Source organism: Poecilia reticulata, chromosome 15 (genome assembly GCF_904066995.2).
Source record: "Poecilia reticulata chromosome 15, P_reticulata-male-v2, whole genome shotgun sequence".
NCBI lineage: Eukaryota > Metazoa > Chordata > Actinopteri > Cyprinodontiformes > Poeciliidae > Poecilia > Poecilia reticulata.
Window position 1 is genome coordinate 15,282,583 of NC_088844.1, and position 23,850 is coordinate 15,306,432.

General features: G+C 38.4%; 2 protein-coding genes across 3 annotated transcripts in view; one reads left to right on the forward strand and one right to left on the reverse strand.

The window, feature by feature from the left end:
- LOC103476826 (annexin A4-like) lies at positions 1 to 9,619 on the reverse strand. 2 transcript variants are annotated; one of them, XM_081616389.1, is made up of 15 exons: positions 9,468 to 9,619; positions 7,216 to 7,467; positions 6,376 to 6,458; positions 5,317 to 5,586; positions 5,132 to 5,219; positions 4,890 to 4,984; positions 4,509 to 4,622; positions 4,299 to 4,389; positions 3,981 to 4,060; positions 3,824 to 3,880; positions 3,546 to 3,639; positions 1,888 to 1,983; positions 1,044 to 1,102; positions 751 to 873; positions 1 to 635 (listed from the first exon to the last, which is right to left on the reverse strand). In XM_081616389.1, exons 2-15 carry the CDS (start codon positions 7,463 to 7,465, stop codon positions 576 to 578), a joined length of 1,560 nt encoding a protein of 519 aa, XP_081472515.1. In that variant the 5' UTR covers positions 7,466 to 7,467; positions 9,468 to 9,619; the 3' UTR covers positions 1 to 575. The 2 variants fall into 2 exon arrangements, with proteins under 2 accessions (XP_081472515.1, XP_008427697.3); XM_008429475.3 differs by having other exon boundaries at positions 5,317 to 5,775.
- A 2,975-nt stretch (positions 9,620 to 12,594) lies between these two features.
- zcchc24 (zinc finger, CCHC domain containing 24) overlaps positions 12,595 to 23,850 on the forward strand; it is a 47,558-nt gene continuing 36,302 nt past the window's right edge. Inside the window, exons 1-2 of the mRNA XM_008429477.3 lie at positions 12,595 to 13,107; positions 19,144 to 19,344. Of these exons, the coding sequence (XP_008427699.1) occupies positions 12,868 to 13,107; positions 19,144 to 19,344 (441 nt within the window). The 5' untranslated portion in view covers positions 12,595 to 12,867. The remainder of the gene's footprint in view (positions 13,108 to 19,143; positions 19,345 to 23,850) is intronic.

The window sequence follows — 23,850 nt, forward strand, 5'->3', positions numbered from 1 at the left end:
TTTTTTTTTTTTGTATTTGCAATTTATTAGTTGGCATGCCGAGTTTTACAACAAACACTAACAAGCACACTGGCACAAAACCCCCTGAAATATCAGTTGCAAACACAACACAAATATAGTAAACAATAATGTATAACTGGAGACAAATCACTTATTAGATTATACATTTTCCATCATGACCCTTTAACTTTGGTACTTAAGCATTTCTTGAAATCAAAAAACAAGATTATTTATGTTTAAAATTTCTTTTGACATGTAATCATGATGGCACACTTGTAATAAAAATCCTTAAAAAATATATAGCAAAAGTTTAGATTTCAAAATATATATGTCATGGTAATAAACAAACTATCTGAAAATCCTGAAAATATATGGCAAATTAAAAAAAAAAAGTCTACATAGAAAACAGGTGCTGCTGTGTAAATGTAGCGTTTAGAAGCATTGGCATGGTGAGCAGGTATGTCATTTTGGATATAATTCATACAGTGGAGGCAGGAACATGATATTCATAGAAACATCTTAATGCTGCAAATGCACCTGACTGCTCATGGTCTACTGCAGGCTACGTCTCCTGTTCAGTCATTGCCACCGCAGAGCTTACTCAGCAGCTTCTTGTAGTCTCCTGATGTGTCTCCCTGTTAATTAGAAGTATAGCAAATTAATGTTGATATGCATCTTGCAAAAGCATTGCATTTAAAAATAAATAAATACAATATTTCACAACATTTCTGAATGAGGATAAGTACTTACCTGGATGTGTGTGTACAGCGATTTTCCATAGTTCTTAACGTATTCCTGACGGATATCCAGCATGTCAATCTCCGAACGGGAGACCATAACCCGGATCAGGGTTCTGTCTTTAGTTCCAGCTCCCTACAAGAGTTCCATATTTACACATACTTAGATAAGTGTTTGGACAAAATATACATGCAGACATAACTCAATAAATTAGGATAGCATAAAAGTACATTTGTTTCAGTAATTCTAATTGAAAGGTGAAATTCATATTTAATTTTTGGTTTGATTATTAATGTTTGCTGTACCTTCATGGACTTGTAAAGTCTCTCTGCGAAGTAGCCTGGTGTATTTTTAATGCACTTCACTGCAAACAGACACATCAATTATTGGCAATCAAAAACAAAAATGCTCAACACAGCGAAAACCAGACTAAAACACATCACGCAAAACACAGCAAAAAATAATTACTACGGGATAACAATAAGAAAAACGGATAAAGGAAAATAAGTGAAACACCCTGGGGGGGGAAACTATTTTTTTTTAAAAACATGCATCCGATATGTTAATTTCTGCAGTGAAATATCTATCGAGATACGGCATGTCAAGTGAAATGAAACAAACCAACAGCACCAGAATGTACACGCACGCACACACACACACACACACACACACACACGAGTGGATAAAATCTAAATAAAATGTGATATCAATATTCAAATAGGTTACTGTACCATAAACCTTATAAATGTTTGCAAAATCAAAAAGAAAACAGATTATTAGCATTTCCTCAACATTTTTAACATCAAAAGTAGGTCATGGGCCATAAAATATTAAAGCTGTAATGAACATAATATTTGTGCAGCCATTTTAGCAGATAAATGTTCCATCAAACATAATATGGTACACTTAAAAAAATAAAAACAACAAAAAAAATGCATCTAATTTATGGAAAAATACCAACAGCTGTGGTTGCCAGAATTTTATTGTACTTATACCGTAGTCGTTGATATTTTACCGTAAGTTAGAGACGTCTGTTTTTTTTTTTTTACATTGTAGTCTTCCATGATAATACAGGTGGGAAAAAGGGGGATACCAGCACTGAAAAGGTGTCAGGAAAAACTGGAACCGGTGAGAATGCGTTCTTCTTACCCACTGCCAACATGCCGCTCTCGAGGTCTCCAGACATCTCTCTGCCGATGCTTTTCTCGATATCTCTGCCACACATCTTCTGGTATTCATAAAACACTATACACACAAAACGCACACAGCGAATCAGAAACACAGACATTAAAGTGGAGATTTGAAGGGGTGTAAAACAAATGACATTTTTAATGGTATTTGGGTGTTTATGTCACCACCCAATTCTAACTAAATTACAAACTCATTTGGAACTGGGATTCTTAAGTAACGCCATGAAGAATTTAATTATGTTTTTATAAGTCAATTATAAAATATGTATTCTTTTACTTTTGTTTTCCAAGCCCGAAGTTGTAAATTTAACCTTGCAATGTAGTCACATTTAATAGAACCGCTACTCTAAAAGCAGAGAAATGGGCCGACAATAAATGTCCGACATCATGGAGCCGAGATTTTGACGGATAAATTGAAATAATGAAATGACTCGTGTATTAACAGGCTTGGCTGACTGTTACATTACTTTGTGTCAGAGGTGAGAGTTTTAATCAGCCTTGATCCGTTCAAAGCATGACTCAGCCGTGCTGGGGCAGGGATGCATTTAAAAGCTGCAGAGTAGCAGCTCTCAAAGCCTGCACCTCAGCACCTCTGCCCCACCGGCTTGAGAAGAGAGCTACTGCCCCCCGCCCCCCGTTCTTTATGAATTCTAACAAAAGCATAGAACACATTTTCACAAGAAGCCTGGGCAGCTTGTGAACATGGGAATAATGGCTCTCGAATGTCTTTTTATGTTTTTTAACGTTTACCTGGATTGTGTTTAAGGGACACAACAAATACTTTCTTGCAAAAGTATCAATAGCCAGCAAAAGGTTTTCACATTTTGTCACATCACCACAAATTTTAATGCCATTTATTGGCAGTTTGTGTGAAACATCAATACAAGGTTTTGCATTCAGTTGTACTAACAAATGAAAAAAAAACAAACAAACAAAAAAAAAAAAAAACAGTCTACCAGCTTTGCACACACTAACAGAAAAGAGAAAATAAGGAATAAAAATTATTATATGGAAAGGGTGTGTTAACATCACTCTGGACTTGAACTGGACCAATCTAAACTACACATCTGCTTCGATCTCAATCTGAAGTCTTGTGCAGCTTTTCATTCTTTTCTTTTAGAATTGCCCCATACTTGATTCCTATTTCCCTTCCTTGACCAGCTTTGCTAGCCCTCCTGAAGAAAAGCATATCCACACCATGTTGCCACCTCAGTCATGTCAAAGGGATGCGTGTTTAGGGTAATAGCATTTTTGCATGGTCTTCCACTTGTTTGCTCTGTCCCCCAAGTTTAGAGTTCATGACTTGTCATGAACTTTAGAGTTCATGACTTGTCATGAACTCTAAACTTGTGGTTTTCTTGTAGCCAGTCTTCCTTAAATAACCAATCATAATTATGCATAAAAATATGTTCAGAGAGAAGAGATTAAAAGGAACTAAATGCATACAAACTCCACACTTCTCAGATTTTTGTCAAAAAACGAAAAGAAATCATATGTGCTTTTCCTTTATATTGATGCATCACAGAAAATTCCAATAAAATACATTGACGTTTAAACATGTTATGTGACAGAATAGCTTAACAAAAAGATATATTCTATTAAGTGTTGTCTTTGTACCTGTTCGGAGATGTGGTTTGCTCCTTGCACACAAAATGGCATTGAATTTGGACTCATCTGTTCCAAGTTTGTTTTCTCCAGCAGCATACAGCGCCTGCAGCATAAAAAATAGCACATGTATATAGAATCATGTGCAAATGGCAATGCTGACCAATTGGAAAGGATTGATCCCAGCCCATTTTTTTTTAAACAAGAACCAAGTAGGAAGTAAATTGTAATCTGTTGGCTGTTTCATGCAGCGTACAAACAGTAATCCCCCACATGAGATCGGACTTCACCTGAGCATCTTGTTTAGCCAGATCGGCATCAATATTCTCTCTTTCATCTCGATTACCCTGCAAGATACAAAACGGCAATACACTCATTAGATTTGACACGGTTATGGCAACAGAGCAGCTGCAAAGTTAGACAAGTCTTTTTACAACACGGCTGTACCTGAGCCAGAGAGATCAGGAGACGACGGAAGTGGCCTGAGGTATCGCTTTTGATGGCATCTTCCAGGGATTTCTTATTGTCTGAAAAGAAGACATAAGACAATGAATACAATCAACCTGTAGCTATAGCAAGCAGGTGTTTTTCCTGACCGATTAATATTTTCCCAACAAGACTGGAATATTTTGATGTTTCAATCATTTTTCAACATTTAATAATTCCTTTTTTTCCACATAGCTTCACAGATATCAATGATTGTGCTTTTACATATTGAATTGCATTATTAGAAAGCTGCATATTGACAGTCCTGACATCTCTTACTTTCTTTGTAAATCCGGTTTATTTCTTTGATTTCAGCATTGGAGCGCGAGGACAAGATCTCTATCATGCAGGCTTCGTCGGTTCCAGCTCCCTGTGAGGAAGAACAGAGCAACAAATATAACTCTTTTTCTTTTTTCTTCCAGAACAGTTTCCAACATTTGAGGATAAATGAACTCAGTGGAATCATCATATCTCTTTCTGAGCACTTGCCTTCATGGCACTGTGGAGTTCAGAGGCGTCAAACTCAGCCGGGCTTTTCAGCATGGCCATCACCAGGTTCCTGAAGTCTCCAGAAAGCTCTGAATGCAGATCTTTAATCAGGTCCTGGAAGCGGAAAAGAATTTGAAATGACTCACAGTCATTGTGAGCTGGAAGCTCCCTGGTCAAGTCGACCTTAAGGATATGGGATCTTCCCTCCATTTTACTGCTGGAACCAGCAGCAGATGTCTGCCTGTCGCTCATTTCAGTGGAATGGACTTGGGGCCATGTCTGTTACTATATTTGTAAATGGTGTCAACTATTTTTGAAGGAGGCTATTCTAGAAAGCAGCTCTGTAATAATAATAATTATAACCACAAACAGAAACGTTACCTTCCCGTAGGACGTTTTGTAGGCTTTGAGTAAAGGTACCCGCTGCTTATTGGAGCGACTGCCCAGTAGGTCGATTATGGCCTGCTCGTCAGTTCCTGCGCAGACAAGTCGGAAATGTATTGCCAGGCTCAAATCAGACAGAAAAACGTGGCCTGATTAACATTTAATAGTCTAGTTTTACAGACAGGTTTTATTTAATATTTCTGTACAGTGTGATTGGTTCATCAGTCCAGAAAACTCACCAAAGCCCTTCATAGCTTTCCTAAGGACCTCCACATCTTTCAGCGGATCAGCTCCTGGGAAGTCTTTGATTGTTCCCCTGAATACTCGCTAATGTAAAAGCACAGAAATCAAGATTTTTTTAGGTAAAAATGTTTGCATGCGACAGACAAATCAATTTCTTCTACTTTTGTTTTGCATCCCTTACATTGTTGGATGGAGCGACCGGCATGGCTCCTCCTCCATAGGCTGGCATTGATGGATTTGGTGACGGGGCTCCTCCAAAGCCAGGCATTGATGGATTTGGTGACGGGGCTCCTCCAAAGCCAGGCATTGATGGATTTGGTGAGGGGGCTCCTCCAAAGCCAGGCATGGGTGGGTTGGGTGACGGTGCTTGGGGGTAGACGGGCATCGTCTGTCCAGGTTGACTGGGATAGCCCATCCCAGGATACTGTTGTTGGGGCATGGTGCCTCCTGGCTGTGGGTACAGGCCACATGACTGTAGGTTAGGATAGAGGGCACCGCTTCCACCCACATGGGGGGCAGGTGGGTACCCCCCAGGTGCAGGTGGATACCCCCCAGGTGCAGGTGGATACCCCCCAGGTGCTTGGGGGAGCATGGATGAGTTTGGAGTAAACACCCCCATACCAGCAGAGATCTGGTTGTCCTGTGAAAGATTGGCATTTAATTTAATGTTATAATTATTCGTGGTTTATTTACTGCAGAGAATGTGTAGCAGTTCACACCTTGTTTGCATCAGTAACACATATCTGTGTCTTAAAGTATAGATTAATCCCACAGAAGAGAAACTTAAGTTATTGTTTCTCCTGGTTTTTTTGTTGTTATTGTTGTGGTATTAATTGATATGAGTCTTAGGCATCCAAAGTGTGATCACGCTAATTAAATGCACTTTTTTGCAGAAAATGAGAACCAAAACAGACATAGCGATGATGAAAACAATGCAGGAAAGAGAAAAGAAGCATCAGATTAATGGGAAAATGTGCATGAATGAGACTTTAGCACATGACTGATTTTCATGCAGTAGAACGAGAGGAAAGTTGGCAAAGAAAACTGTAATGCTGAGAACTTTAGGGAGTATGCCTCTGGAGGGAAAAAATCTTACCGTTAAATGTAAGAGCATCAGTTTCCACTACAGGCTGTGCAACTCAGCCTAACTGCAATACTTAACGCAATAACCTGAATGCAGTGCATTACAAGTTTATTTTAACAAATGTATGTTTAACTAACACTTTAGGGCTAAACTCACCATGCCTGCATTGTATCCGGGGTTGGGATAGCTGCCAGGAGCAGTGGAGGGATATCCACCAGAGGGGCCGCCTCCCCACGTGCCTGCAGCAAAAAGTAAACATGCAAATGTATTGTGGAGCAAAGTGCCCAATAAAGTTGACGGACATCCTCCTCAGTGGATTTACAGTCGTTCTGTTTGTTTAATATCTTGATGTAAGAGTGCTGGACAGAGAATGGGAGCAGTATGTGAACTGTGGACAGCAGGATTTACCTCTCTTAGCAACCGCAGAGATGTTTGCTTTTGAGGGGAAAGCCAGACTAACAAAGGGTCCTGTCTCATGACTGTTGTTGCCAGTAAACACAACTTGGCTTACAAATTCTGCCTGAAAGTGTCCCAAAACTTGAGGGCGGGGTATTCAGGAAAATACACTTACTTCCTTTATTTAATATTCCTTTGCGATCAACAAAGTGTTTTTGAATTTGAATTTCTAAAGACATGGATAATACAATCTAATTTCCTTGCATGTATACTGCCAGAGTTTTAAATAACTTTTAAGTTAATAGACTTAATTGGCATTGCTATTAACCGATGTATTGTGGCTTGGTTATTTTATTCATAGCTTTTTAAAAAAAGGATGCCCTATGAGTAGACAGCTAGGGAAAATAAAACACTCCCAACAGGCTATAACAGAATTTAACTTCTATCACAAATATCCAATACTTTACAACAAGGATAAAGTATTTTTGAGCTGTTCTTATAATTGTAAGATGATTTTAACCCAATTATGCAATCTTGTAATTCTGAAGTCAACCAACTAAAACAAAAATGGCTTTTTATTTTCTTCAAATGTTTGCTTACCTGTGGGTAATGGTGCTGGGTAGCCTCCAGCCTGAGGAGGATAGGTTCCGGGCTGCGGAGGGTAGCCTCCTGCTTGGGGAGGGTAACCGCCTGCTTGGGGAGGGTAACCGCCTGCTTGGGGGGGGTAACCGCCTGCTTGGGGGGGGTAAGCCCCAGGCTGAGGTGGGTAACCAGCTGGTTGTTGTGGAGGGTAAAACCCAGGCTGCGGTGGGTATGTGCCAGCCGGAGGGGGGTATCCTGGGTAGCTCATTGCTTTAAACACAAAAATGTAAAGCTAATGAAATATGGTGCCTTGCAAAGCGTGAAAACATTTCACATTTGTGACATTCAAACTTTGTGTTTTAATGTGGGGGATTTTATGCGAGCATGACGTAGAGCATTATTGTCAAGTTACAGTTTTCATTTATTTTGCAATTAAGTTTAAAGAGTGGCACGCATTTGTATTTAATCCTTTACGTCAATACTTTGCAACAACCACCTTTCTCTCCAATCACATCTGAAAGTCTTGGAAAATGTCTCTATTGGCTTTGCACATTTAGGTGAAAAAGAAACTTCCATCCCAGTCATAAGTCTTTTGCAACCTCTGACCAGCTTCCTCTACTCTGATAAAGAAAGCCACCCTCACAGCATGAGGCTGCCACCATCATGTTTTACATTGGAGATAGCGTTATCAAGGGAGAAGTGCAGTGCTAGCTTTTTGAAGCACAGGCAAATATATAGGCCATAAAGTTTTATTTAGCAAGAACATCTCCCACATACATGTCCAAATTTGGAAATTCTTAATTCTCTTGGTTGGTTCCCAGATTATCGGTATTCTTGCTAGATGAAGGATTGAGCTGTGCTCTGCTAGATGTTCAAGAAATTGTTTTCTAACCTAATCCCCAATATTACTTTAAACTTTTCCATAACTTTTATCCCGACCAGTGTACTATGTGCCTTAGTCTTCATGATGATGTTTGTTCGCTAATTTTGTCTGACAATCCTTCACAGAACAGCTGTGTTTATACGGAGATTAAATGACAAATAGGTTGGACTTGATTTACTCACTCTGTTCTGAAGGCAATTTTATGCCCAGTTTATGTCTGGAAACTACCATGTCTAAAGCCTAGTGGTGTGCCGATTGATCGGCCAACGATCATAATTGACCAATTTCGGTGAAAAAGTATCTGATTGGTGATTGCCGATGACCGTCTTTTGTTGCCGATCATAAACTGGTTTACCAGGAAGTATCAGTGATTGAAGAACACTTATTGATATGTAGCATTCAAGCTGTTTTAAATACAATGAAGTAGTAACAGGTAACTGGAAATATCTTTTTTCCCAATTCGTTTTATTTAGAGAGTAAGTAATATGTATTACGCATGTACATATGAGTTTGACTCTTTGTACTATGCATGCAAATAAAAATTTGACTCTGTATATGCTGGCAGCTGGAGTGAAAATATTTGAGTAAAGAGGAAAGAGAAAGTTTCCTTTTAGTTGCATTTGGTAAGAGAAGTCTGTGCTTCACTGGACTAAATTGTTCCATGGTAAAACTGACCTCACTGTAGACAGCCTTCAGCTTTGCATTCCCAGTAAAAAAAAAGTTTGAATAATCCCATAAAGCAAATAAGATATCCAGTTAAATAGACACACTTAAACCAAATGACATAAAGCCGATAGTCTCTACTGTTCATATAGGGTTTTCTAGGATAGTAACTTTTGAAGTTTATTTATAGCTTCTACAAATATTAAATTACTCTTCAAACTCGAGTTGGTGGTTTTCAAGTTAAACAGCAAGTATTTACTGTAAAAAATAAATAAATAAAAATGACCATAAGAGTACAGGTATATAGTTTCCAGGCACAAACTCTTCAAGTTCAAACAAATCTAATTTATTCTGCAAGTTGTCAATAGAACAAGCCTCGGGCCTTTCCAAACCTTCTACTGTGGCGGTGACAAGCTAGCAGATTCACTTTAATCTACCTAGCTTCTTCGGCTACATAGCCTTGTTCTAAGTATCTATCCAAATTTGCCAACTATAAAACAAAGAACCACTGTAGTCTTAGCATGAAAAAGGTAGTGCATAAAGGTGAAGCTATGGCAACTACGTGGCTTAGCTAAAGGAAGTAACACAGGCTAACTAACAACTTCAAGTACGCAGGAGTAGTACACTCCGCAGATAGTCGACACACAAACAAATTTACTCCTCATAAAGCGTAATACTGAGTACCATCAGTTCTGATATTTGAATTAACTTAGCAAGTACTTACTTTGCGTCCGCTTCTCTTCTCTTCCTGGAGTGCGAAGATCTGCTAGGGTGAAGTAGTGTGTCAAATCTTAATGGGTGGGACTCAAATTTTCCATATAGGGGAGCCGCCCATCCCTGTAATGACGTAGCTTTGACACGGCAACTAACAGTTATTACGTGACACCAAGCAGCAATGATATATATATATATATATATATATATATATATATATATATAAAGAGAGAGAGAGAGAGAGAGAGAGAGAGAGAGAGAGAGAGAGAGAGAGAGAGAGAGAGAGAGAGAGAGAGTTGCTATGCCATGTTGCCATGTTTGGTTTTTAGCAAACACAGGAATATAATGACCACATGGATTTTCCGCCCTTCAGACAACAAATCAATTGTTACGCAGATCAGGTGATTCGTCTAAGTGTAATAAGGGATGTCACATGCTATTTTTAGTGACCATCGTTGGAAAATTTGCACAACAAGCCAAACGTGTTCCTGCTCCATTGTAAGTATGAGTAATGACAGTTAAACATGCGAACAATTAGAGAAAGAACACTTGGGATTTTTGCTATTTTAAGTCTCACTGTGTCCCATTACCGGCTTGGAAAATATATTTTATCTTTTTTTTTTTTTACATTGACCTAATAGCTCATCTATGATAAATACTGAGTTCTACTTTATTTTGATGTTTGGTAATGTCTTCCCTGTGGCTCATTAAGGTAGTGTTGGGGTAAGGAGTAGCAAGCTTGCAAGCGTTATGGTAAATTTGATTCTTTTGATTGTCCTTAGATGTATAAGTAGTAAGGATTTGCGTAAATATTATTGGTGCCATTTATTGTTTTAGATTCAAATTTATGTAAATATTGTTTTCTTGGTTTATGATCGCTCCCTTTCCCAAGGTTCACTCCAAGTATTTTGGATACAAAAGGCAGCTAGAAGTTGTTTGTGTGTGATGTTGTTGATGAACACATGACATACTGTTTGAAATAAATCCAACACACATTTATTTTATTGTCATGCTTCTCTATTAAGCATTGAGACACCACTTGTGTCTCAAAGGTGTTTCGGACCTGCAGAAACTGTGAGAATGTCCAAAGTACTTACATATAGCTAATTGCTTACTACTGAATTAAAATCTGTTATACCAGCAAAATCACAGCACTTAAGTGTCATTAAGTGTCTCAAGGCACTTGCTAGTAAGAGCTCTAATTCTGCTTAAGGCAGATTAGCCACAAGAGGGAGCTCTTTCAAAAGTTTTCCTCTTTCACACTATGCAACGTCTCAGATGATGTGCAACCCTTCGGTTTTCTGAATGCATGCAGGGAAAACCAATAAAAATAAATATACGTGACAGAGAACTGTAACTCCTTAGTTGACACTACTTGCCTGACTGTTGGACTCAGTGATCATTGCTAATCTTACATGAAGATATCTTCAGAAAGCTGAGAATGAATAATCATAACCAGAAAGTGACCAAAGCATAACCAAACCAAGCTGCTGCTTAGGGTCTGCAGAGGGTTCTTAGGAATGCCCAAATTCTTACAGATTTATAAACATGAAATTGTTGTTCTCACTTTGAAAAAAATGGGCCCATGCTTATTTGAAGTTTTACAAATAATTTAAAAATATATAAATGATTTGATATGTAAAAGAGCTTAAAAATAAGATGGCCCTGTGTTTGAATTGTTTGCCTGTTCTCCTCATGTATCCCTGGGTTTTCTCTTGGTACACCAACCTCAACTCCAAAAACATGCATAGTGGGCTAACTGATCTCTTTAATTTTCCCATAGGTGTGAGTGTGTGCATGCATGATTGTTTGTCTGGTGTCTCTCAGTGTTTTACTGCGATTGACTTCCAATCTGTCCATGGTCCACTCTGCCTCTTAACCATTGATCTCCGGAGATAAGTTTTTCGCTAAAAGTTGCCGTTGTATAGCCTAAAAGCTAACAACTCTTTTGTCCATTTAGGATTGTGTCACTTAATGAAGAAGCTTGTCACTTAAATAGCTTTGCAGTGCAGTGTTTCATGCATGGGGTGGAGGACAGAGTCCAGGAGTGTTGTTAGTTTGGCTACAGTTCTCCAGTGACACACCAACTGCACTGGGTCGAGGGGACATCCCTGCATAGATATGCCCTTCCTGATCAGCTTATCCAGTTGTTTCCGCTCAGCTGTTGATAAGAAGCAGCTCCAGGAGACCACGGAATAAATTACTGACACCACTGCAGACACGAAAGGTCTTTAGCAGCAATCATGGACTCCAAAATACCTCAGTCTCCAAAACCCTAATTAAAAAAAAAGAAATAAAAAGCCATTTAGTGATAAACTTTCCACTGAATTTAAATTCTTGTAGAGAAAAGAAAAATCCCACTTATATCAATTACAGAAAATCATCCAGATTCTGAAGAAGAAAAACATTTTGCAAGTTTTGATATGTTTTGATCACACCCTTCCAGAAAGTTCAACCATCTTATCTTTCAGAACATGTTCCCTAAGGTCTCAGGGATCATCAGTTTGCTTTGTCAATTGTGAGATTGGTCTGTTTGATTTCAGTTCATGAATGAATGAATGAATGAATGGGCATCCTTTATTAATCTTATAGAGAGAAAGAAAGATGTCTTAGGCTGCAGCCCTTCACCTAGAGGGAAAGTGCCACCCTTCAGTATGATTCTATTCATTTTTTAAGCTTATACTTTAGCTTGGCTTATTTCTACAGGTTAGTAAAATTGAACTTGTATGAAAAATATTGCTGTTACAGAGTGGCCCAACCAGACTTCAGATTTGAATCCAATAGAGAAGCTATCGAGATAGCTCAAGATTGGCAAGGAGGCTTTCCAGCTTTTGTAACTTACAGTTTATTGTAAATAGCAAATATAAATCATCGATGTCAGTGGAATTAAGTCAATTAAGTCAAACCCCTGAAACTTTAAGTAGGGCTGTCATGTGTGTCCATATATATTTCAGAGATGTAAAAAAAGAAAAGAAAAAAAAAAAACAAAAATCAAATTTGATTTAGTTAAGTTTTTCATTTCTTGCTTCATCTACCAAAACATGTATGAAAACTACTTCATAGAATATTGATACACTTTACGCTGATTGGCTGTACGTCCAAGATGACGCAGAGCGCACTCATTGAATATTCAAAAAGAGCGTCTCTGCCCTGCCGCCGCATTAAAGTCGGATAGCGGACCATGGGGAGAAAAGGAAAAGTTTTAATTCTGAGATGTTAGCGCAATGACTTTTTAGTAACAGTCATATGGGACGAGGCTCCCCGGCGTGAGGAGGGCAGGGTGATTTACAGGAAGAAGCGACACCGACTGCCGGGGCAGGGTGAACGGGACAGCGAGAAAACTTGGGAGAGTTGAGACTAGTGCAACAGTCAGCGGTGGAAAATCCAGCTTGCGCCTATTGATTTGAAAGATGAGCTTGCTGTCTGCCATAGATACGAGCGCCTCCGTGTACCAGCCCGCGCAGCTTCTCAACTGGGTCTATCTCTCCCTGCAAGACCCCCACCAGACCAGCGCCTTTGACGCGTTCAGACCCGAACCCAACTCTTCCCACACGGATCTCAGCTTCAGCAAGACACCCGCAGCGGCGGACCTGAGCTCTTCCCTGAACTCCAACTATCTCAACAACTTTTTCCAGCTGCAGCGCAATGAGGTGAAACATGCTCCGCACACACACACACACACACACACAGATCTGAGCCTGTTTGAGATCATGTCAGCTGAGCTGTGTGGGCAGCGAAATGTTCCAGGGGGTTTCTAGCAGGACGGCTACGCAGAACACCATGGACTTTTTTTAAAATTATAATTACTGTTTGGTGGACAGCTGTAGAATATGCCTTTAAACAGTATTCGCTATGAAAACATAATGTTTATATTTATTTACAGGGCCGATCCTATTGTTTTTTGGGCCGTACTTAACACTGTCAGTCACTGGAGCTCCACTAATACCACCCATGTTTATAGTAGTTTGGTTATTATTCTGTAGTTTATAGGATTATATCATGTAAACAGGTGGGTTATATAAGCTGCAAGGCTACTCCATAGACGTTAACCTATTCAACATAAAATATTCTACTTAGTAAAAATTTTCTCCAGTCTGACTACATGATTTTACATAGAGATGCCTATATTAAGCACCCAAAAAACCTTTGTAAACCTGACCTGTGCTAGTACTCTCTAGGACCCCCCACTGGTTTTGAAGCAGCTGCTTTGATTTTGGGCCCTTCCATATCACATCTCGATTATTGTCATCTTTATATTCATAATCCCTTATTTATGCATTATGCATCTAAGATCATTATTGTTGTTATTGTACAACAATAGAAATAACTATGTGTCAGTTGTGTGACCATTCCTATACTCTCTGTTGCCCACTCTTGGGGCCAATACTTAGTTTTTCTATGCCTTAAGTTGATTATTCTCATTTTGTAAGACAGTTATTTCATTAAACTTAATGCAAGAAAACAAATTATATTACTCTAAAAGTGGATCCCTCTTCATCCACAGAAAGAAATCTGGTAAAATTATGAAAACTTTGAGATGTTCACATCATAACATGAAGAATTTTTTTTCATTCAAGCACACAAACTTAATTTACCCTTCTTTCCCCATTGTCAGTGAGTAATCCCTTAATAAAGGGGTCCATTTTCTACATGTCAATATGTTTCAATTAAGGGTGAATTAGAAAATATTGAGTTAAAATATGCATTGCTTGGATATATTTCCTTAGCTGCAGATGAAAATAGAGCTCCTCTCTGTCTGGAGAGAACCGGTCCGCTGCTGGGGTCTGCTGTCTCTCCCTCCTTCAAATAGACCAGGTTGTGCAAACAAAAATCTGTACTTGTTTACATATTGTCTATTTTTGTAGCTCTGTGTAATTTTAGGGACAAATATGCTTATAATGTGTACCGGGTGCTAATCTGATACTCCAGACCGCAGTGTGCAAAAAACAGCACCCAGGCAGGCAACCGCACCCCTAAACCTCAGCCCTGTAAACACACATGTGTACATGCAGCACGCCATTAAAAAACAATTACATACTGAACATGCTAGTGCAAAAAATATACAGCTATAAGTGTTAATTACACATCAGTTTAGTTTACCTGAGGTCAAGGTTTGGACACACCAGTACTGGATGGAGGATGAATGCACCAATTGGGCCTAGCATACTTTAAGAGCTTTTCAACTCATTTAACATGAGAAGTCTGCAGGAAACTGCATTTTCATATTGCATGTCACATGCAGTTGCTTAATTCTTTCCAACCCATATGGTTCTGAAGTGTTTTCAAACTGTGAGAACACACAGAGTCTGTAAACTGTTTAAAAGGTGGGGTCATTTTCAATTTAATGCACAGATCAAGCCAAGTGAAATAACCCACTGCAGACTGGTAATGGATGAGATGAGTAATGCTGAATGCCATTGTTTTTGCAGTCTAATTGGAGCGAAATTGGAATATATTGTTCCAAGGCGCATTCCACAGAAAAGATCTGCTGTCAGTTTAGATTTAATATAAGCTAGTTTTTGGGATAATATCTAAATGAAACTTTTTAACCTTTCTCAACATTTTGTGCAAGTCTAAATCCTTCTACACATCAGTTAAATCCTCTAGTCGGCTCCATCCTGCTTTAAACATATCAGTGTTTGATTAACCTCCCCACATCACATTGTGACAACTCATCCTTTGGATCTGTTTAAACGGCTGCAGATGTGCTGGACTTGCTCAGATCTCTTCAAGCACTTGCTTAAAGAGAGACGGTTCAGAGGTTTTTAAGCGAGGTTCTATTTAAAGGTTATAAGCAGTTAATGCCTAGCCGTGAGTAGATAACTCTCAGGATGTCTTCATTTAGTTTAAGTCAAAATGAGTAGAACCCAGAGGTTGAAGATAGCAGCCAGAGGAGACAGATTTGACTTCTTCAGTCTTAAATCAATTCCAGTCTCCAGAATGCCATGGCGGGTTTATCTGAGTGCCGTGATGCGAATCATGAAGCCATTGTCAAGTGTTCAGTGGGTTGTTGTTTACACAGAGACCAAGGGTTATTTACACAGAAAATAAAGTTAGAGGGAGATGAGGCACCAAAGATCTTCTTGGATGAAACGAGTAATGAACATGTTAAACTTTTGAGATGAGGAGTCTGCGATTTCACAACTTCATTTGGTTTGGTTCTCTTTCTCAATACACAACTGACGAGACCACCTTGGAAATGTTGTGCAGTTACAACATCTGCTTGTTTGTGGCGATATCACAAGAAGTTGTCCAGTATGGAAAGCCATTAGTACATTTAATCGAAACCTATTTCTGATTCCTATTTGAACTATAGATAACTGAAATGAGAGTATCTCCTGGTACATGTTAAGACTGAGCTTTCACATTACTAATTCTAGGCAGGGCGGATATGTGGATAGGTGCAACTGCGAGTCCAATACCCATGAAAGGGTGAAGTTATTTGACCTTGGGAGAATGAGAGAAATATTGATTATAGATAGAAATCAGATCCAATTCTGCAGGAGTGTAGAAAATAAAATGGAAAAAGAGCTGGGGTTACACAGACAGTGAGCACATAAAATTTTCAGATCACACAAACGTGTTCTTTGTGTGTCTGCTCTATCTTCTCAAAGCTACAATTGCAACAGATGGGTGCTAAAACTGAGCTGGGTTCTGCTAGTGGACTCTTGCTAAAAGGGAGATTTTTCCTTTCCAGTGTTTCCACATGCTTGCTTGGGACAGGGGATTGCTGCAAAGTTAAGAAATTGATTCAATTTACTGTCCATCATTAGATAATAAACCTTTTTACCAACTTGCGTAATAAACTGAGCCTGATTGCATTTTCTCATTAGAAGGATGACGTTGGAATAATATAATCGGATTTTAATCTCTTCATATAGTATGAGTGAAATGGAATATATTTATATTCATAAATGAGATCCATTTATTTTGTAAATCTCCTTAATATGAATTTTCTTATAAATTGGCACTAGATAATTACAGTAAACGGACTTGAACTGAACAGAGCATATTAATGTACATCACATGCATTAGCAACTTCACTTTCCTGTTGCACTTTCACTGCAAGAAAAGCAGACCGAGGTTCACTTCCAATTAAACTGTGACCCATACTTTCAGATGAACCAGCCCTTACTTGAACCACAAGTAAGAGCTTTCACACTGACCCAACAGAAGCAGACGATCCAAGGAGTCAAACTCTAGTCTGTTTAAAGCAAACCAATCCAATCAGAGAGAAAGTGAGAAAGTGCTCCTATAGATTTGCACTCTAAAAACTCAAAACAAGATCATCTTAGTCCGGATTGTTCAAGAGACTCGAGTTTCAGCTCTGGCAGAAACGCTCATTTCCTACCATGGAACGGTGGGTTTGCTTTATTAACCATGGACAGGTTCTCTGAAACTGAACTCTGTATTAAATAACCTTGGGTCATTTAAAAACAAAATAAATGTACATCATCTCTGACATCTTGTTATCTCGCTGCTAAGCTAGTCCCACTACAAAGACTCCTCAGGCGTCTCTTTTTGTTTTGATTTGTTTTTGCTTTTAAAAAAAAAACATTAACCAGTGTTTGTTTTTGCTAGTTTTCTTTTCTCGCAAATACATATGAATATTTGTAGTGGGGTAAATAGTATGTCCTACTTTCAAAATTATTCACAACAGATAACAGCATTTATTTATTTAGATGTTAAATTGAATGTCTCAAACTAGATTTATGTGTAGAATGAGAAGAATTTAAACTCAGGAAGCTAGAGCAGCGTTGTGTTTCAGTGAGACTAGATGGAATGCCTCCAATAGGAGAGTCTTAATTTCAGTCATTAGAGACCTGGGACTTGACTTGGAAAAAACAATTTAACTAGTGTTAATAAATCCTGGTCTAAGGAGTGTGTCAAACTGTCTGCAGAGCTGCTGGTGCCAGAAGAAAATCAGCTGGTCGGGAAAGTACAACATTCACGTTGAATCCCACTGAATTAAATTAATCTGGGGATGATAAGGACATTTGTTTGCATGATTACTGAGCCAAATAATGTGATTTGTATAGTTAAGCTGAGTTCCTGTACAGTGATCATCGGTGTAAATTCAAATTAAAGTAGCTCAAACACTTAATTATGTTTATTTCAGTTTATTAATATGGCGCCACTTCAAAATAAATATTACCTGAAGGTACTTTACAGAAAAAAAAAAAAAATCAATTACATTCTTTGACTTCAGATGTGGTGCTTATAGAATTGTAATGTCATGGTGCGGCACTTGCTCTTGGCAGTGCAAACCAAACCAGTTCTTCCAGAACCAGTAAAGGTTCTGAAACGGCTCTGCTGGAAAACCCGCACAAGAAGTTAAACTCCTTATAGCTGTTTTATAGAACCTCATTGAAAAGATTCTGAACTCTCCCTCTGAATGGCAGAGTGCTTCCTCTTTATCTTTATCTTTTGTAGCCACTCACTCAGACACACAAATACACAAAATAAACAAACTCTTCCCCTCCATTAGCGGAGGTGTGTGAAATCTCTTTCTCTTGCGTAGGCAGATAACGGTTTGAAGCCAAACAGAGGGGGGAAAATGTGACACATCATAAACAGAGCAAAGTTTCCCAATTTGTGTAATTGTTGAAATAATTTCACAATCCTCTCCAAATTTTTTCAGGTTACAGACGGCAGAGAATCGAAGCGGCTCCGGGCAGCAGAGAAGAAACACATGGCAGATGGAAAACTCTAAGAAACTAAAGAGCTGTAACGCTTGATTTACAAAGGCTGCATGTAATAAATGAACATGAGTCTTAAGGCTGGAGCTGTTTAGCAAGACAATCTTACAGCCTCCAGATAAAGATTTGGCTTTCAGTCGTGGCAAAGCTGCCAAGGCTAACGTTTCTTTGCTTTGCAACATTAAACACCAACAGTAACATTTCAAGCCAGACATAAACCTGAGTCTCAAATCTTACGGAATGGCTGGGAGTCATAAGAAATAGTGAAAGTGTGGATTTCACTCTGTTTGTACTTACAACTTGTGTATCAGATATTTGCTATAAGTGAAGTTCAACTGCTCAGATTTAAGGCAGATGTCAAGCAAGATTATCTATTGCTACGTTCCCTCATGGTTAATGAGACGACTTTGTGAAAAATGAAAGCTTGTTCTATAACAGGCCTAATTTCCCCGAGAAGCGGGTTGCTGTCTTGTGTTGTGTATTGCAATTTAACTGGGGAAGACAAGGATGGAGAGGAAAGGAGCTGCTGCAAGCATTGCTTTCCCCGTTTTTAATATTCAGAGGGCATCCTCTATGAATTCACTGGGCCTGGTTGCATGCAAGGCTGTGTTCTGTCGCTGACAACAAACCGACAGAGGCTAGTTTACCGCCAACAGCGTGTGGTGACATTGCTGATGGCTGATGACTCTATGGCTGGCCATAGAGAGCATGTCTCTCATCTTGTTTACAGTGAGTCATCCGTCGTAAAGCCCTGTCTTTCTCCATGGCCATGCTCAGTACTTTTCCAGTTCATAAGCACAGCTGGGCTCATTGCCAGATGTTCTGAATTAAATAAGAGAAATGGTCTTGGAGGCCTCACATGTTTTTCTCGCAGCAGAAAATAGAACCGTTAAATATGTCGTGAAAATCTGTTGGAGGAAAACAAAGACGGCATGCTGTGTAAAAGCACTGTGTTGAATCAGAGTCTTGTCTGTTCCTGTTTCGTAGGCCTTAAACAACAACGTGTATAAGAATGTATCTCCCTATGGCTCGCTGAACAACATCGTGGACGGACTCAACTCCCTTACGGACCATTTCTCAGACCTTTCCCTTTCTTCAGAGCCGAGGAAACCCAACAAAAGACCCCCACCCAACTACCTGTGCCACCTCTGCTTCAACAAGGGCCATTACATCAAAGACTGCCCTCAGGTGAGACACACATGTACTCTGGTCTTCTAATGAAACTAATATTATATATATAACAATGGATTTATCAAATGGAGGATATAGTTTTCCAGAACTTACTTAGTAATATTACATCTTGCATTAAAAAGTTAAGCATTCATATTTTGCCTTTCTACTATGTAATGTATAGTATTGACACTCGTTGAACTTTATCACATTCTCTCATGTTAGAAACACACATTTCTATTTTTTATTTTAGTGAGATTTTATGTAATAGACCAACACAAAGAGGTGCATAATTGCTGAACGAAAGGAAAAGGATGCATGGTTTTCAAAGTCAATTTGCAAGTAAAATCAAAAATTGTGCTGAGCGTCTGCCCCATGCCCCTCAGCCAGCAGGTTTAAGGGTTATACACCTACCAGCCTGAGCCTTTTTCTTGACACACATAAGGTGAACCTCCACTCCAGTTGCAGCCACCAACTGACTTTTATGTCTACATTTAGCTATAACCATTTTCTTATCCTCGCCTTGCTTAATATGTGTCCTAAAACCACTACCATGCTAGTGCTAAACTATAAACAGGGATTCTTGTAATTTCTTTTTTCTTTTTTTTGTCAGCAGTGACTTTCTTCTTGTCCCTTCTCCTTTAAAGCCAGATATTTGATGTACACAATTTATGTTCGTCTTTAACAGACCCTCCCACCTGAACTGTGGATCACTGCAGCTCCTCCAGAGTTAACATTCTGGCTCTACAGTATATCTGATTAATGCTCTCCTCTCCTCACCAAGCCTGTCAGATTAGTTGGACCTCCATATCTTTGTAGATTTGCAGTTTTGTAGTCTTTTCTTTTTAGGGTGATTGGCTGTGCTCCATGAGAAATTTTTGCTTGATGTATTACTTTATTACATAACCCTGCTTTAGACTTCTCTATAACACCACCTCAGACCTGCCTGCTGTGTGCCTTTGTCTTCATGATTGTAGTTGTTCTCTAGTCTTCTCCAACCAACCTCTGATGCCTTCACAGTTTTTTATCGATAAAAGATGTTAACCTTTTCACAAGTGGAATGAAATACATCGAGGTTTGTGGTTGTAACATGGCAAAAATGGGAAAAAGTCCAAGGGGTGTGAATACATTTGTAACACGCTGCTAGCCAATGATCTTGCTTCAGTCAGCTCCTGCCTTTCTCTCTCTCTCTGTTTCTCTTGCTCTTGTTGGACCTGGGCTGACCTACTTGTTGAACAGGCTGGCCTCTGTCCCCTCCAGTCATGTGTGTGCGCGTCTGTACATACACTTGTGTGCATCTTCACAGCAAAACACTCACTCTGACTAAAAAGACGTTTAACAGCCAATAATTTGTTGAGATATTTTCATTTTTTTCCAGATAAGAAGTTGTTCTGTGTTGCATCATTAATTGTTTGTATATTTAAGAATCAAGGACCACGATCAGTCACTCAGGGATCCATGTTTTGCTAACTCACAATCTGAACTTGTGTTAACCTTTACCTAAAGAATCTTGAGGTTTAAGCTTCTGATTTACTATTTGCTGAAGCTAATAAGACAAGGTCTTTGTTTCTGTTAAATGGTCCCGGGCGATGCAAGATGCGCATATTTAAAAGTTCTAAAATCCACTGGAAAGAAACAAAACAATGACCCAGTTACTTTACATTCTGCTGCATAAGCTACACAATATTCACACGTCGCAGGAAAAAGACCTCCAGGTCAAGTTGCTGCCGGCTGCTGTTGGCAGGATGAAAGAAGCATCCTCACACATGAGGATATGGGGACACACGAAGTTCAGAAAGGGAAAATCACTACAACAGGCCCAAATGAAAAAAAAAATTGTATAGTCTTTTATGCTTTGTACCTGAAGATGGGATGAAATTTTGTCACGTACAACTGTAGAAACCATGGATTGGTGCTTATTTTTCATTTCTAGTGTTAGTTGTTTTTTTGCATTTTGCATCAGATTTAGTTTGATAAATGAGTTACAGAAACAGTGTTTGAATGATTGCTAGTTGAGCGATTGAGTAAATCCTCTAATCTGAGCTTCAGCTTCTATAATGTGTTGATATTTTAGAAAAAGAATAACTTTCTGAAGGATTTTACTTTTTTCCTCTCCATAGATTGATACCTTCCATCAATCTATTGAGGACAATACTTAGCTCTCTAATCAATGGTGACTGTTTCAGCCACTCATTACTAGGGGTGCATAATATATTGCTAATTTATCACCATTGCAACTTTCATATTGCAAAGAACCACTTGGATTGTAATAAATGTTATCTAATTATATGCCATGACGCTAAAGCAGACCAACATCAATACTTGTAAGTCAAAATGTCATTTTGACATATGACTTACATGATATTCCAAAAACATTGCATGTTTTTATAACTTGCAATAAATCATAGAAACATATAAAAACACATTTTTGTAATACATGCAATGTGTGTATTATAAAAGCATGCATGTATTATAAAACATGTATGCACAGTATTATAAAAATGCTGCATGCTCTTATAAGACTATGCAGCCCTACTCAGTTAGCCTGGGTCACAATAAGGCATCATGGTGACTTTACTGGTCCTTTTTTTGTTTTGTAGGCAATTTTGAGAAACAAAGTCACAAATTATAATCTGTAGCTCACCACTTAGTATGCAACTACACTGACAAGAAAACAAGACAGATTCTAGCTTTGTAAAAAGCTAGCATGTTCTTACAAAGCTATAGCTTATATATAAGTGCAGTACATAACTTTTATGTGTACTTGAGCAGGTACTGTGTAGCAGCTGGGTTGTCACTGTAATAAAGTCCCTCATGAAGGCAAACTTCATAGTTGGGACTGAAGCCTGAATATGATCTAATTTTGTAAAGGGAACAGCATGGCACTTTCCCATGGATGTCAGCAATGTTTACATGGAGATGTATTTTTTTGTGATTTGACTCAAGCACTTGCTAATCTTTGTTGGTTCAATTCCTCCCTTTTTGCCTCCTCTCCTTTGTCCTAGTTGAGTTACAGTTCAGCCCAGGCCTCCTAAATTACGTTTCTATGAAATAGTAATGAGGAGCACATGTGAGATTAAAATGTTTTGACTTGTTTTGTGACATGTGATGACTGGTCTCCGGCGGTCTGTAAAAGACCTGTGTGCCGATAAATTTTTTTTCCTGGACAGCTCAGAGCTTAGTGTGTGGGAATTAGATCATCTAATAAAAACTCTAATGGGAATTTCAGGTTTTATATCATGCAACATGTAACATTTACCTTTGTTTTTCCTTGGAGTAAATCTTCACCTTTGACTATTAATGAAATTATATTACTTAATAAAGGGAGAAGGTGTACTCCAAGTCATCTTCAGTATTTACCTGATGAATAAATCAGTCTTATTGTCCATCAGATGTCAGATGGATGAATTCTTGCTTTGTCTTTACCAGACAATTCAAAATTACATGGATTTAATTAAGCCACAATAAATACACAAACTGCGGTGTGAAGAATAATAATCCAAATTTTACAATTATATCAGATGAGAAGAGAAAGCATTGAGAAGGAATTGAAATGTTGAAAATATTATTTAAACTTATTAAAGATTATAGTGTTTACTAGTTTTCATTAGATTAAATAAAGGTGTTCAGGATCTGATTTTAGGAATAGAACAGAAATAGAAATAGAAACAGTCTTTATTGTCCCAGAGAGGGGGATTCAGGTGTAACAGCAGCAGGTATATAGGTCCACACAAAGAAAAGTTCTTAAAGTGTTAAAATATCTATCTATCTATCTATCTATCTATCTATCTATCTATCTATCTATCTATCTATCTATCTATCTATCTATCTATCTATCTATCTATCTATCTATCTATCTATCTATCTATCTAATATAAAAACAAGAATAATAACAACAACAACAATAATAGTACACTGAAAAAGAAAAACAAGTGGTCCAACTTAAAAAAAATGAAGTAATTTGTTAAGTCGTTAATTTAAATGTATCCAAATACATATATTAAGTTTATGAAATTGTCACGCTAAACAAACGTAAATAAATAAAGTTTGGCAAACTTAATTTGATCACAAATTAACTCAATTATTTTTAAGTTGGAGCTCCACTCTCTTTTTCCAGTGTAATGACCACAACAGAAAATACGGTGCCAATAAAACTATCGGACTCATGATCCAAGGGATGTGCAACTGAGTCGGATCACTTTTCCAAAAATGTACATAATATGCATGTGCATTGAACATAAAAAAATACAGACTATTTACAGTACAACATGTCAGTTCAGAAAAACAGATGTGCAATAACAGCGGAAATATTATTTTAAATTGATTTTGACATATTTTCTACTTATATCCAAGAGGGACATAAATGGCTGGATGGCTTAAAAGTATCAAAACTACTTTTAATTGAACCAACAGAGCCCTCACTGATCTAATTGAATCACTGCAGGTGTGTGGTTCCCACAGTCCCATCTCTCAGCTTGACTTATGGGGAAATATTGGCATGAGAAGCTGTTGTTCCAGCTGGAA

Coding starts and splice junctions, on each gene's coding strand:
- LOC103476826 (XM_008429475.3), bottom strand. CDS start 7,465: ATGAGCTACCCAGGATACCCCCCTCCGGCTGGCACATACCCACCGCAG. Junction 6,459..7,215: donor CCCAGCACCATTACCCACAG/GTAAGCAAACAT, acceptor TTTTTGCTGCAG/GCACGTGGGGAGGCGGCCCC. Junction 4,985..5,131: donor GAAAGCTATGAAGGGCTTTG/GTGAGTTTTCTG, acceptor TTGTCTGCGCAG/GAACTGACGAGCAGGCCATA.